Below are 14,845 nucleotides of genomic sequence, written 5' to 3' on the forward strand. Positions count from 1 at the left end.
ATCAACAATCCACCACTGTTTCATGTAAACAATCCAGGGACAATCTTGTTACCTCTTTCAACAACAACAACCCAATCTTTTGCGCCCACTTTCTATACATACGTACACATATATATATGTATATATATATATATACTGACACACACACTGAGACACACATATACCCATATTGCCTCCCATAGATTTTTTTTTTTCTAGTTACTTAATGTGCCTGAAACTATAAATCTCCCTACAAACTCCTACGTCGTAGTAGAGGATGTTAAATAAATTTATTATTCATAATTTATTTAAATTTTAATTAACTTGTTATTTAAAAAATTAATAAGTGATAAATTTCATTTGTAAAAACTTTGTTTATAGTATAAAAAGATGATAAATAATAAATTTTATGTATAAGAATTGTGCATATCATCTACAATGATGATAAATAAAAATTTGTGTTTATTTTTATTTTTTTGTATACAATACATTAAGCTGCTTATTACTTCCCTGGAGAATCATTTATGTTTGCGATCGAAGTCTTTTTGGCCTCTAATATTATTTCAAAATAGATCGGAAAGAATATGGAATATATATATGTACATCAATGAAATATATCATTTATGCATACATATGCATTTGATTATAATATAATTCAAATTAAAAAGTTGACGGGAGCATGGTACCAAAATAAAAAAGAAGTTTTAAAAAAGAGAAAGTCAATAACATGAGTTGGGAAAAATTGTTGATATATATATATATATATATATCAAATAATTATATATTGATGATGCATATGCATGGCCAACCTAATTAGGTTGCAATAATATGTTGCAGACATGCATGACATGTCTAAAAAGGAGATTTTAGTTTTCACGCCTGTGCATGGCACCTTGTAAGGCAGGCCCTCATGGAGCCAACCCAACTCAAAAAAGTCCATCATCTTTCTTTAATCAAACTGAATGAGCTATGATATTGAAGCACGTCTCTGCCACGGGCATCTTAAGTACATTATATACCCTATACTATATATACATAAATATAAACTCCATGTTTTATTTGTCAAACTGACGTGATGTCGCTTTATTTTTCTTTTCAACTTTTGGGCGGGGGGCGGGGATTTCTTTGATTATTTTTTCTATATAATATATATGTGCATTTGTGTGTACATATATATAGCTGCTTCGCAGAACCCAGTTCGAAAGGAAGAAAAAAAAAGAAAAAGAAAAAGGAAAGGTATAAAGGCAAATCGGGACAGAGGTTGGTTAAACGTCGAGTTATATTGGGAAAGAAAAGAAAAGAGAGAATTAAGAGTTAGGCAGTGCCCGTGTTGCATGGCTAGCTGGCCTAGATGATTAGTATATATCCACGTTATATACATATATGCACGTTCTTTTTTCCCTTCTTTCTGAAATATCTTTCCAGTCCTCTTTTTGATAAAACCTCCATGATTGTGGTTGTGACGGTATTTATATTATTTAACATGTATATCAAAAATATTGTAAAGAAGCAATTAAATAATGTACACAATATTCAAAATGCTTGCGAGGGCTGAGACCATTGAAATAACTTATGGATAGATACATAAACATATATAGTTTGTTAAATGTTTTTGGTATCATCTGCAATGCAATTCGGCAAACGAAGGATCAAGGAGAAGAGACTTCTGGCATACTTACTGTCATTTTGGTAATAAGTGTGACATATTTTTCGTATAAGTAAACTCATATAGCAGAATGTCATACTAAAAAGCAGCTTTTGATAAAATTCTAAGCAATTCAAGTGAACCCCAAAACATCCTCAAGGTATTCATTTTCCTGTTTAAACAAATTTAGAGAAAAACTTTGAAAGCAAAAAAAAAAAATATAAGCTTAAGCAGCAGTTCATGTAAAGAAATAGAACCTCACTCAAAAGAAAAGGATATTAAGAATCATGCAAGATCGCCAGTCAAATCAGAGTAGAGCTTTGAAAACCCAGCCAAATAAGTAAGAAACGGTAGAAAGAATATGAACCTGTATCATTTGCACGTGGACAATGATTCTCCACCAATCTTCATTGACGTTTCAGGACTATAGCCATCCTACTCCTCAAACCTATTTTTATTTACGTGGTTTTTGTACACATAGAATCATCACACACGATCCAGTTGCTATCAGTTACCTGTCTCACCTTGGCTGCAAAAATGGTCGAGGTCAAGCTTCCATAAATTGTAGATTACTCAATCGCCAAGGAATTGAAAAAATGGAGCTTCTGTTACTAGAAACATTGGAATTGAGAATGCTTTCAGTGACTCCATTTTCCTTTCTACGTTACTTCATCTTCAAGATGTGTAAAGATTCTTCTTCATCCAGCAGTGTTGTTTCCAGAACTAATAAACTAATCTTAAATATAATGCGAGGTCCAACTTAAGTCTACTGTTTTCTCTATTTTTTTAACGTGGTGTTTGGACTAAGTAATTAGCTCTCCGGTCCAATCAAAGATAATTGGAATTTAAGTTTTCCTTTTGGTGTGTTTTTGTAGAGATAAATCTAATGGAACACAGACCATCTGCAATAGCTGCAGCTGCAACAAGGCTGGAGTCGGAGAAGAGACTATCAATAGTTCAAGTTGATGATAATCTCAAACAGAAAAAATAAAAATTGATGATAATTTTAGCATCAATATTCTTCAGATGTATATTGCAGTCAACACAGAAAAGTGATGTGCATGCATGGTTAATTGGATATCTTCATCTATGTAACAGCAGTTCAATGCAAATACGTTAACTCCATGTAAGAATTAACTCATTATTTACTAACTAAAATGCTGTTCTCTTCATTAGGTTTTCGACGAGATCAGCTCCAGAGATACGGAAAAGATAAATGTCTTCAGAAGCATATTGAAGAACTGCGTGTTTTTGGCAGTGGTCACTTGTACTGTCCTCGTCCAGATTGTAATTGTGGAGTTTTGACCGCACAGGTACAGTCACTAAAGAAAACGATTGCCTTTTGCTTCGATTTACTTTTATCTCATGTCAAGTTAACTCATGTGTAAACTGTCGATATTATATACAACTCACGTAAAGTGCCATTTACATTTCACTTTTTGTTCCCCCAAATTTTTATTTTGTGCACATATATGTAGCAGCTATGCATGCCAGTCTTGTCATGATGAAATAACAGTATCCACCAATTCAATGGAATCTTTGTTGTGTTTTAATTACCGGTATGCGAGGGATGCCGGATAGATTATGAGATTTGGGACAAATTTATTGCCTTATTTAGATATATTTATACCTATAAAATTTGACTAATTATCATTTATTATAACAATATATCTAAAATAACAATCAATAATAATCAAAATATGGGTATGTCTTGATTGAAAGATATTAAAGAAAAATATTTAAATACATTTGTGGGTTTCTTTTACATCACTAAATATAATTTAAACTAGAATTTGGATAACAATTGAATTGTCTGCGTGTTAAAATTTGAATCGTGCCCAGAGCATTTTGTATGTCGATTCGCACTGTTTGGCCTAATAATAATAATAATAATAATAATACATGGGTTATGAAATATTGTTGGAATCACTAAACAAATGTCAAAACATTATAAATCAGTTGAGTTGAAATGAGAGAAATAAGTCCAATACAAAAGAAAATAGAAAAAAATGTATTAGCCATAGCCATCAGAGTATACTCCGCTCAACATAAGAATTCCCATACAAAAAACTCAACAACCAAAAGTTACACAAACAGATTCTCATCTTTAAATCACATATAAACCCCCCAAAAAATTCAAAGAATTCCAATCACATTTCCCCATCTTTTTTTCTTATGCCCTGCAACCAACTCTGATACAACCCATCAAAAGTTAAGACATTAAAAATCAAGAGCCAAAAATCTCAAGAAATACAAATTGAAATAATGAAAAATGAATCAAGAAGAGCGGAAGCTCAAAGAAAAAAAATGAGCCAGCTTTGAACATCTCTTTTCTGGCCTCTTTTGTTGGCGTTAGGGATCCAAATCTCAATCCAAATTAAGTCATGTTTTCTATATTATATGCTTCTTTCTTTTCCCTTCATGTTTTCTACTATCTTTCACTGTTCATTCATTAAAAAATTAATTAAAAAAATAAATCTTTTTTCCCCCCTACGTGAGTCTCTTCTCATTTTGCAGATTGTTGTTGAATGTCAATCTTCTTCTGGTTCTCCTTCTGCTTACAGTATTTCTTGAAGGCACCACAGAATTATTATTATCACTACAAAAAACTTCAGGTGTATTGGTCTCCATTTCTAGTCTCTGCATTAGATTATAGCATGCAAATACTTGTTCCTGTTTGAGAAAACCCAACAAAAACTTTTGCCTAAAGAAAATTATTTAGAAACATAATGAGAAATATGCTCTTGTAAAATAGATAAACCGAATAGGAAAGTAAGAAAGAACTCACAATGTCAAGAAAGCCAGAATAAGGAATGGGATGCATCTTACTCCCCAATTCTTCTATTGATAATCTATCCTCCACCAGTGCCACCATTGTTGCAGCTGCAGCTATTGCAGATGGTCTGTATTCGATTAGATTTATCTCTATAAAAGCACACAAAGAAAACTTGATTTCCAATTCTCTTTGATTGAAGCAGACAGGTAACTAAATTTGTCCTAACACCACGTAAAAAAAATAGAGAGAACATTAGATTTAAGTTGAACATCGCATTATATTTAGGATTAGTTGATCAGCCCTGGAAACAACACTGCTAGTTGAAGAAGAATCTTTACACATCTTGGATATGAAGTTATGGAGAAAGGAAAATGGAGTGACTGAAAGCATTCTCTATTCCAATGTTTCCAGGAACAGAAGCTCCATTTTTTTAATTCCTTCGCGATTGAGTCTGTAATCAAAATCTACGATGGATGGAAGCCTGACCTCCTCCTTTTTTGCCAAGGTGAGACATGTAACTGATAGTAACCGGATCGTCCGCGATGATTCTATCTATAAAAAGAAGCACGAAGTGATCAATCCCGAGAAAGTTGAAGAAAAGGAAAAGCTGTTAAGGAACTTACATTAATTGACTTCTTTGAAAGGAATCGATCGAAATAAATTATTGACAAATAAGCTGTTTGACACTGAAATCTAAACACTTCCCTAGTCTGTGTTTGACAATGTTGAAAGCCAAACGAGAGATCGTATTAAACCCTTATCAAGATAGGAAAATACAAGCCGGCAGAGAAAATAAATCAATCAATAAGCCGTTTGAAAACGAAATCCAAAGACTTCACTATTTTGTGTTTGACAATATGCAAAAACCCTAAACATGAGCATCATTAAACCCATATCATGACTTGTAAGTATAAACTGAAAGAAACAGAGAAAACCAACAAGAAAAATAAAACTACCGACTCTGAGAATCCAGGCAATGGCTTCCAATCTTGCAGGTTTCAGTGATTTAGCAAGAAACAAAGACTGAGTCCGGTTGAAATCAAAACTCGTCTCTTTGCGAAACAACTTCTCAATATACTCTTCATCGACGTCCTTGTCGTCACAGCCGACATGGTCATTCAATGTAGGAGTACCGTGATTGTTTAAGTTACCAGTAAAGACATTTTCTTCGATGGCTTCCGATTTTTCTTCTAAACAAGATTCTTCTTCTTGACAGAGAAGTAAAGAGTAGTCGTCTTCCATTTTTTATCGTTTTCTATTTTTTCTCACTTCTCTCTCTTTCTCAAAAGCATCAATCTGATCATTTTTACCTCTACAGGCAAAAGGAAAGTAATGTTAATTTTGCCTCATTTAAGCACGTGCTTTATTTCTGTCAGTCTGAACATTTTTTAAAAAGTTTATTTATATTAAATTTTTAAATAAATATTTACCTCAATATTATTTTGAAACTTCTAAAAATTAGGATTGTACGAGCAAAACTCTAAAATTATCAAGAAATTTTTTGCAGGGTTTTAAAATTGAAAAATAATTGTATTTAAATCTTAATATTATGTTTGATTGATTATATTTCTTTGATATGAACATGTAACATACTCCTTAAATTCATTTTATATGCAATGCACCAAATAAAGTATATATATATATATATTTGTTCATACAATCCTAAGGTTGATAATTTGTTTTCTTCTTTTTATTTCCAAAAAAAAAAAAAGGGGGTTGACAATTTGTTTAGTTTTCCCACTAGCTATTATTACATTATGAATAAATAGGGAACATGGGGCCCACAGTTTTTTGTTTTTGATTGGATAGGCCGGGCTGATGTTGGGCCCCTAAAGCCCAAGTTTGTTGGACCTCACCCATTTCTCTTTTCCAAAATAATTATGAATTAACAATTACTTCTCATTTCTTTTCTTTTTTTTTTTTTCCTTTTAACGTTAAGCATTATTACTTTTAATAAATTTTTATTAGAATATTATTTTTATAAAATATAAAAATTATATCTATGGGGCCAATTTATTTTTAGAGCATACAACAACTTCTATATCTTAAATATAAAAATTAATTAACTTTGATCTCTCTCTAATTTTATTTTATTTTATTTATTTTTTTGTATATCATTAGATATACAAAAATCAAATAGTCTCTTTTGATATCTTATTTATTGACAATTATATATACATACATATATATAATCAAGCAGAAATTGTGTTAACTTAATTAAGTGGTTCTTCGAGCAGCTGATGCATAAATATATATATATATATATATACCAGCGCATGTGTGGTCCTTTAAGAATCTGCTCGTTAGGCATGCAACAAAGCATATGGGACTGTAGATAGGATGAAAGTGGGCGTGGGAAAAGGCAAACATGGAGACCAGGCAGATCAAACAGGTTTAAGTTCTTTCTTCTCCAAAAAAGTTACATTACATAATTCAACTATCATATGTATAAGTATATACTTATATATCAACAATCCACCACTGTTTCATGTAAACAATCCAGGGACAATCTTGTTACCTCTTTCATCAACAACAACCCAATCTTTTGCGCCCACTTTCTATACATACGTACATATACACACACACACACACTGTCTTCTATAGATTTTTCTCTAGTTAGATAATGCGCCCATAATTATAAATCCCCATACAAAATCCTCCCATTCAGGATCCATATATATATATATATATGTTTATGTAGGTAGGTATATAGTTTCTGGTAGAGATTAAGTTTTTTCTGCATACAATTAATTCCTGTCTATGTCTATAAGAGCTTCTTGTTACTTCCCCAGAGAATAATTTATGTTTTCTATGGAAGTCTTTTTGGCCTCTAATTATTTCAAAATAAATCCGGAAAAAAATGGAAAATATGTACCATTATCGTTAAAGAAGAGAAATAAAAATAAATTTAAGAGAAATAATAAAAAAAATTAAATATTAATATGAACTTTTTATCTAAAATTTCAGTAAAAAATAAATATTGAACTTATTTAACGTGTACATCAATGAAATATATCATAATATGGATTCAAATTAATAAGTTGACGGGAGCACGGTACCAAAATAAAAAAAAAAAAGAAATTCTAAAAAAGAGCGTACTAATAACATTTGGGAAATAAATTGCTGATATATATATATATATATATATCAAATAATTAAGGTGATATATATTGGTCATGCATATGCATGGCCAACCTAATTAGGTTGCAATAATAAATTGCATACATGGATCCACATGTCTGAAAAGGAGATTTTAGTTTTCACGCCTGTGCATGGCAACTCGTATGGCAGGTCCTCATGGAGCCAGCCCAACTCAAAAAAGTCCAACAACAATTCGTCATCTTTATTTAATCAAACTTAAGCAATGATACTGAAGCATGTCTCTGCCGTGTCCATCTTAAGTTCATTTGTACCCTATACTATACTATACATACACATATATAAACTCCATGTTTTACATGTCAAACTGACGTAACCTTGCTTTATTTTTTCTTTTTATTGGGCGGGGGCAGGGATTTATTTTCTGATTTTTTTTATATATAATATACATGTGCATTTGTGTGTACATATATATATATATATATGGAGGCTCTGCAGAACCCGTTTCGAAAGGGCAAAAAAAAAGAAAAAGAAAGAGGAAAGGTATAAAGGTAAATCGGGACAGTGGTTGGTTAAACGTCGAGTTATATTGGGAAAGAAAAGAGAAGAGAATTGAGAGTTAGGCAGTGCGTGTTGCATGGGTAGCTGGCCTGGAAATTCCGAATGATTAGTATATATAAATACATTACATACATATATGCATGTTCTTTTTTTCTTTCTTTCTGAAATATCTTTCTAATCTTCTTTTTGATAAAATAATGACAAGTCATGCTAATATAGTTATATTATATAATTATCGTAATACCCCAGAGATAAGTGCCAGAAGTGCCTGCATAATATGCAACCCATCCATTTCAATTTCTGCTAAATTGTATCTTTGGTTCTCTCATTTCGATTAAATATATATTTGGTCTTACTTTTTTAATTTCAAATCGATTCAAACATCAAAAATCAAAATTTTTCAATCTCATCGGGTAATATAATGTTGTGACATGAAAAATAATCAATCAACGAAGATAAGGAGAGACTAGAATGCCTCATCCCCATGCTTGATTATCAGTATCTATATAGTATATGATATATATGATTCATGGGCCCTTCGCTGGCAACAGATTTGTATTGTTGTCATCAATTGGTCCAAGTTTGCCTTCTCGCTAGCTAGTCTGCTCCTTTTAGCGTATAAGCACACACACAAACACACTCATATATATATATATATATATATATATCTCACATAATGAGATAGAGATACTTTTTTATTAACATATACATATAATACATGTGCTCTTAAACGGAGTATAACAAATATGGTAATCATACCCATTTCAATGCGGTTTATGTAGTTAGTACCAACTAATAGCGAACTAATGTAGTAGTTAGTCACCTATTTCATTGAGCAACCTAAATTCAACTTGCCTGTTATATGCTGTTAGTAAAAAGAAAAACTGTAATCAAGTTATGACACTACGAAGAAGAAAAATGAAAAGTACTTCACAGCAAATATGCAAGCAAAACAAGACTATATTGGAAGTTGACAACCATATTTAAATGAGATGAGAGCGCTAATCAATTAAGAGTTGAGGTACACTTGAAAGTAAAGAAATTAAGGCTGGTGCCCCAAATCAACTGCCTTCCCTTTCCTATCATTTGCAACACAATACAGCAAAGAAGGATCAAGGAGAAGAGCCTTCTGGCACACTTACCGTCATTTTGGTAAAAATTCTGACATTTTTTTCTCAAATGTAAACTTATGTAGCTTACTAAATTTAAATGAATATAGTAGAATGTCAAACTAGAAGCAGCTTTTGATAAAATTCTCAGAAATTTATTATCAGGTGCTTTTGGTAAGCACAAAGAACACTAACAAATTTAATTACTAAGTTTTTAACAACCTTCCATTTCAATGTTTCCATCGACAATCTATGTTTGACAAAATGATTCCTATTTAATCCCATACAATTTTAATACATGAAGAAGCTGGGGAGACACAATCAGTACATCATCTCTATAGCTCCTCGTCATTCATATTGACTGCGAAGTGACCAGCATTTCTACCCTGAAGAACAAAGAAAAATGACATATGAATTAATACTAAACTAGTACTTTACTGTTTGATAAAAATGAATATTTTGAAGCTAGTTAATAAGCATTTCTCTGCTTGGGCTAAAAACCACTATCTGGGCACAAGAACAGCCACTTTAGGCTTTGACAAACCATGACAAACAGTCACCTGAACTGTCTTACCCTATAGGCCATTTTTCTTTGGGAGTTGGTTTCCTGACTCCGCAGATAAGTAAATGAATAGGAGACATCACGACTAATAAATTAGCATAGTTATCTCATTCCATATAGAATGTTGAGTGATTATTACAAAAGGTCCCTATATCACTATGAAATGCTAAAAATTTAATGCAACCTATAACGGCTCCAAGGCACATAGGATCACCTCAAAAAATCAAGCCTATGCCACTTTTATGATAATGAATACCTCAACCTCACATGGGCAATTAGGATAAGGCAAGTTGATTAAAATAAAATAGTCTTTGCTTATCAGTCAATCCAAAATTTTTGTACCAAAATTTGAAATAAGGCTCCATATTGAGCCCAATCTTTTGAAAATGGTATACATAAAAAAAAGTTAGAGGAAACCATTGATGGAATACACAAACATGTGCATGCATGCATGAGGAGGGGTGGGGGGGGGGGGGGGGGGGGGGAGAGAGAGAGAGACATCAAAAATAGGATAAGAGATCAAGAGAGAGTTCAAATATTCACTTTTTCTTAGTTCTCGAGTATTAATGGTGATAGAAACTACCTGTACTAACATCCGCTGCTTATTCAGCAACTGAGTTCTTGCCTTGTTGAGGCATGAATTTGATGATCGAAGCATCCTCTGCAATACACAAATAGGAAAACCGATCTTGTTCAGAGACAAGAAAGCTTGAAGGAAAATCAAGAAATGAGAAGCAAGATGAAATGTAACACAATGATTTAAACATCCTGACCAACTAGATTTTTACTTCAAGAGCTCTTTCTATTTTTTTGAGATGAATGGATATTTCTGAAATTCTTTTATGTCCTTTTGGAGTGTTGGGTGTGTATGGAGCTTGTCAGAATTGACCCCATACAGTACCCTCCGGACACAAAGGTATAGGCACATAAGCAATCAACTCATATGTGATCCAGAAAGTACCTCTCCAAAGGTTAGAAGCCGCATTGAAGAATAAAAAAATTGATAGGGTAGGACACGTAATAGATAGATCTCAGGTTCCAGACTAAGGAAAAAAAGGATTCGGCAGAGCATATGAATGCACATATACACACATTCAAAAAGAACATGAGCTGTGGGCAAGAGAAATCATGTTTTCATAGAATAATAGGAAGATACCTTTTCAGTACTAGACAATCGATGTTCAGCACCAGGAATATTCTTTCGCTTTGAAGTGAACCCCAAAACATCCTGAAGGTATTCATTTTCCTAATTAAACAAATTTAGAGAAAAAACCAATAAATCATTTTGAAAGCAAAAAAATATATAAACCCAAGCAGCAGTTCATATAAATAAAACCTCACTCAAAAGAAAGGGAGATTAAGAATCAAGCAAGATCACCAACCTGCATGTGGTTAACAAATCCGCCACCAAGAAAACGCTTCAGGAAGTTCAGCTGTCAAAAAAATCAAATCAGAGGGAGTTTTGAAAGCCTAGCCAAATGAGTAACAGTAGAAAGAATATGAACCTGTATCATTTGCGACCATGTCGATGTGGACAATGATTCTCCACCGATCTTCATTGAGGTTTCAGGACTATAGCCATCCTAGTTATTCAAAGTTGACTGATGTCAGCATCCAAAGGCCAGGGATCGGCAGATGCAATTACATAAATAGAACTATAGAAGATACCTCAAGAAACTCCAAAATATCCTTAAATAGATTCCGCTGGCTGTTAAGATCTTTCTTAGTAGAACCTCTACCACCAGCCTCTGTAGAGAGGTATCTAACTTGATTAAGAAATTTCGTCTTAAGCCCTTGTATATGCATCCATCCTTCCTGAGATTTATTTCTTTCTGGACTTGAACCATCATTAGAACCTTTATCTTGAGCAGATAACTTCTCCAGACTACATATCTCAAAGATCAGGACCAACGCTTCACCAGCAGCAATACGTACAGATCGGTCATCCTTTTCCAAAAGACTAATAAAATATGAAATTGACCTGTATTTAGAACCATAAGTTACAACCATATTTCACTGTTCACATTCCTCCCACCAAGTGCCACAGAAAAACCATCTTATTAACTTAAGCTAGGTGATTCCTTTTTTTGTAAAAAAAGAAGACCAGTTACACATCGGAAATGACACAAAAAGCACAAAATACAGTTAAAATATTTACTTACTCTCGCCAATTTTTGGGGCTCAGCATCCATTCATCCATGGTCGTCAGCAAAAATGCCCAAGAAGACACTAATGCTGTTATAACTGCCGCTGAACGTTTGACAGGAACAACCTAGATGAAATAAATCAGATATGAAGGTTCTTATTGAAAAAACAAAGAAAACATGTACATTAAGCATTTATGAATCAGGTTACTGTGAAGGAGCTCAAACATTAAAAAGAAAATCAACATATCAGTTGCATGACCTAATTAACCCACAAACCAAAATAAGCTTTTGATAATATAAATCAACACAGGTACATACATTAGAACCCTGTTTGGGATGAACTAGTTGCCATATAATCTGAATTGATTTTTCTGTTTCCTCAGGATCATTGGCACCAACAAATGTGATGATAGCCAAACACTCCAGTAACTGCAATAGAAAACCAAAACTTTGATGGAAGAAGAGATCAATCGCACTAACCTTGACCATTAGTTCAACATAATGGACGGTAACTTATAACTCCAAAACTAATAAGCGTTTTCCTAACCCTAATACATACTGATGCTATCTTTGAGGACTCAGACCCAGATTTAAGCGATTGGGTAATAGGAGTAACTGATTCTTCCAATATTTCATGGGCATTGTCCCCAGGACCGACAGTCAAAGCCAACAATCCTACAAAAAGAAATTATCAAATTATATATCGGATTGCCAATTAAAATTTAAATGGTAAAGAAGGTTAGGAAAAATTGTATACTAACCAATGGCATGAGATGCTAAAGATATCTCAGTGCTAGATCCCCGTTTGATGGAATTCAGGCATTGATGGAGTAAAGTAGCAAATCTACAGAGCATAACAAAATACAAGAATCAGAACATATGCAAAACCAACATTTTTTGCACTCTGCGCATCCAGGAAATGGAAAAAATGCCATAAACTTCACATTTTCTGCAATACTTTTGATTCTCAATTCCCACTGTAGGCACATAACAGATCTAAGTATGACTTGGCATATGATTCAGCACACCTGCCATTTTTGCAAGAAAACATCTGATATGTTCCAAAGCCCCAGATGTAGTTTTAGGTGATTGTAAACTAAAAATCAGATAAGAAAAACCAGAATGTCTCTGTTTTTTCCCTCCTTCATGACCAATTCAGATTAAGTGCTTGGGCTCATCAAGAAAGAACCCAATTAAATTACTGAAGAATATCTCTCTCTGCATATCTTATTCTCAACAGACTAGCGTTTTTGAATAGCAAATTGATCACATAAATCTCAAAGGTAAACTCACAGATTCAATAACTACTACTTAACTTTAAGACAATCGTTAAAAATAACACTTAGCAATGTGACTTGGCCTCCTTCCCATGTGAAATTACTTAAACCCTTAAATCTGATGTAGATTCTTGGAAACTCATAGTTTCTCGTAAAAGACCTTTTTAAAAGTTCTCCAGCTTTCTAATACTTCTCAAAAAAGTTTATAAATGACCAGAGAGAATAAATAGAACCAAGACAACACAACAAACTAGGCACTTACTTCTTCTCCACAAACTGATGTTGCACATTGTTGCTGAAAGCCTCGATGATAAATGACAAAGCTTTCTCCCTTGTAGAAGCCCTTCATCCACAAAAGCAAGTGGAAAAAGAAAATCAATTAGGCAATTCCCGAGTCACAGCACAGGGAACAATCATTGAGCAGACTGCCAGTAAAAATGCAAACACCAGGAATATCACAAACATCCAGCCATATTATTAACTTAACAGCTGATAATCTCCCCATTAAATCCCATTCATATTACCAACATTTTAAAGGTTATAGAGAACCAATCATTTATCAGAAGTTCTAAACTGAAAGTAAATTACCTTTTCTCGTATAAAGCATCAACAGCCTGATCCAGTAAAGTATCCTTATCCAGTTGAACTTCTTCAGTAGCCAATACATTATCAGAACGCATACTTGTACACGAACTCACACTACTATTGTCATCCTCACTATCCAACATCGCAGCACTCCTACGTTGAGAACTACCTGTCATTTTTTTAACAAAAACTTCAACTCGCGTTCCGCATGAGTCCAATTATTTCTATATGCATAACCGTATATGTTGTATAGAAAATTCATTTCCATGTCGCAAACTGAGCCTTAACATTCAGCAGAAATTCAGGTAAATTACGTCGTATTGAAGCTAAAATTCAAACTCAAGAAAATTAAAGGCATCGCTAACAAGATCAAACAAGAAATCAAAGATCAGAAAGAATATTCGTCTAACTGCACAGAAAATTAAACTAAACGCAGAACTGGCATAATTAAATTTAACAAAAGAAAACAGAAAACCCTAGAAATCCTAGAATCAGCGTACTAATACAGAAGAGAAAGAAAGCTCACGCTTCCCCATGTTAGGCGGCTCCCTCCTTCAATCGTCAAATTACTCCTCTCTCCTTCAATTGTCAAATTACGTCAACGTTGACTAAAAAACTGAAAACAGCGCGAAGATTTTGAGAACAAGAAATGGACCAAACAAAACCGAATCAATATCAAAGATCGCCGAAAGAACAACAAGAATAAGATTGAATCAAAAGACAATGTATCCATTAAAATGAATTCTGTAAGGTTTTTAAAGAGTATAGATTCCGAATCCAAACCCCCGAAGAAAAAGGGAGAGAGAGAGAGAGAGAGAGAGAGAGAGAGAGCGAGCGAGCCTCTTATAAACTACAGGTCTCTTGAGGGTTCCTTTTTCTAATCGGCAACAGGAAAATAGAAAAGTTTATAATGGGGACGAACTATTCCATTTGGGTGGTATAGAATATTCGGTAGGGGGGTGTGGCGCGGTGCAGCTAGGTTTCTAGTGTATCTTATTACGTGGCGGTTTGTAGACCGTCGATATATTCTCACATATTATGCGCACCGTTTTGATGAGTCCGGGCAACCAGATGGCTCTTTGAGATACACACACGAGGGCGTGGG

The 14,845-nt window shown here is 33.6% G+C and overlaps 2 protein-coding genes across 4 annotated transcripts; both read right to left on the minus strand.

Moving 5' to 3' along the window:
* Positions 1 to 3,525: 3,525 nt before the first annotated feature.
* LOC148270433 (uncharacterized) lies at positions 3,526 to 5,701 on the minus strand. Of its 2 annotated transcripts, none has more exons than XR_015819996.1 (2): positions 5,361 to 5,701; positions 3,526 to 4,952 (listed from the first exon to the last, which is right to left on the minus strand). XR_015819996.1 is itself a non-coding variant. In XM_088221400.1 (2 exons), exons 1-2 carry the CDS (start codon positions 5,640 to 5,642, stop codon positions 4,858 to 4,860), a joined length of 381 nt encoding a protein of 126 aa, XP_088077526.1. In that variant the 5' UTR covers positions 5,643 to 5,701; the 3' UTR covers positions 3,534 to 4,857. The 2 variants fall into 2 exon arrangements, 1 of the variants encoding a protein (XP_088077526.1); XM_088221400.1 differs by having other exon boundaries at positions 3,534 to 4,952; positions 5,357 to 5,701.
* A 3,601-nt stretch (positions 5,702 to 9,302) lies between these two features.
* On the minus strand, positions 9,303 to 14,410 carry SAT32 (interferon-related developmental regulator family protein / IFRD protein family). Of its 2 annotated transcripts, none has more exons than XM_022033953.2 (13): positions 14,267 to 14,410; positions 13,744 to 13,909; positions 13,418 to 13,498; positions 12,640 to 12,722; positions 12,438 to 12,553; positions 12,197 to 12,307; positions 11,894 to 12,003; positions 11,400 to 11,712; positions 11,237 to 11,314; positions 11,114 to 11,164; positions 10,888 to 10,959; positions 10,315 to 10,392; positions 9,303 to 9,555 (listed from the first exon to the last, which is right to left on the minus strand). In XM_022033953.2, exons 1-13 carry the CDS (start codon positions 14,274 to 14,276, stop codon positions 9,505 to 9,507), a joined length of 1,320 nt encoding a protein of 439 aa, XP_021889645.1. In that variant the 5' UTR covers positions 14,277 to 14,410; the 3' UTR covers positions 9,303 to 9,504. The 2 variants fall into 2 exon arrangements, with proteins under 2 accessions (XP_021889645.1, XP_021889644.1); XM_022033952.2 differs by having other exon boundaries at positions 10,888 to 10,977.
* Between the last annotated feature and the right edge of the window lie 435 nt (positions 14,411 to 14,845).

Source organism: Carica papaya, chromosome 1 (genome assembly GCF_054855325.1).
Source record: "Carica papaya isolate Zhongbai chromosome 1, ASM5485532v1, whole genome shotgun sequence".
In the NCBI taxonomy this organism is placed as follows: domain Eukaryota; kingdom Viridiplantae; phylum Streptophyta; class Magnoliopsida; order Brassicales; family Caricaceae; genus Carica; species Carica papaya.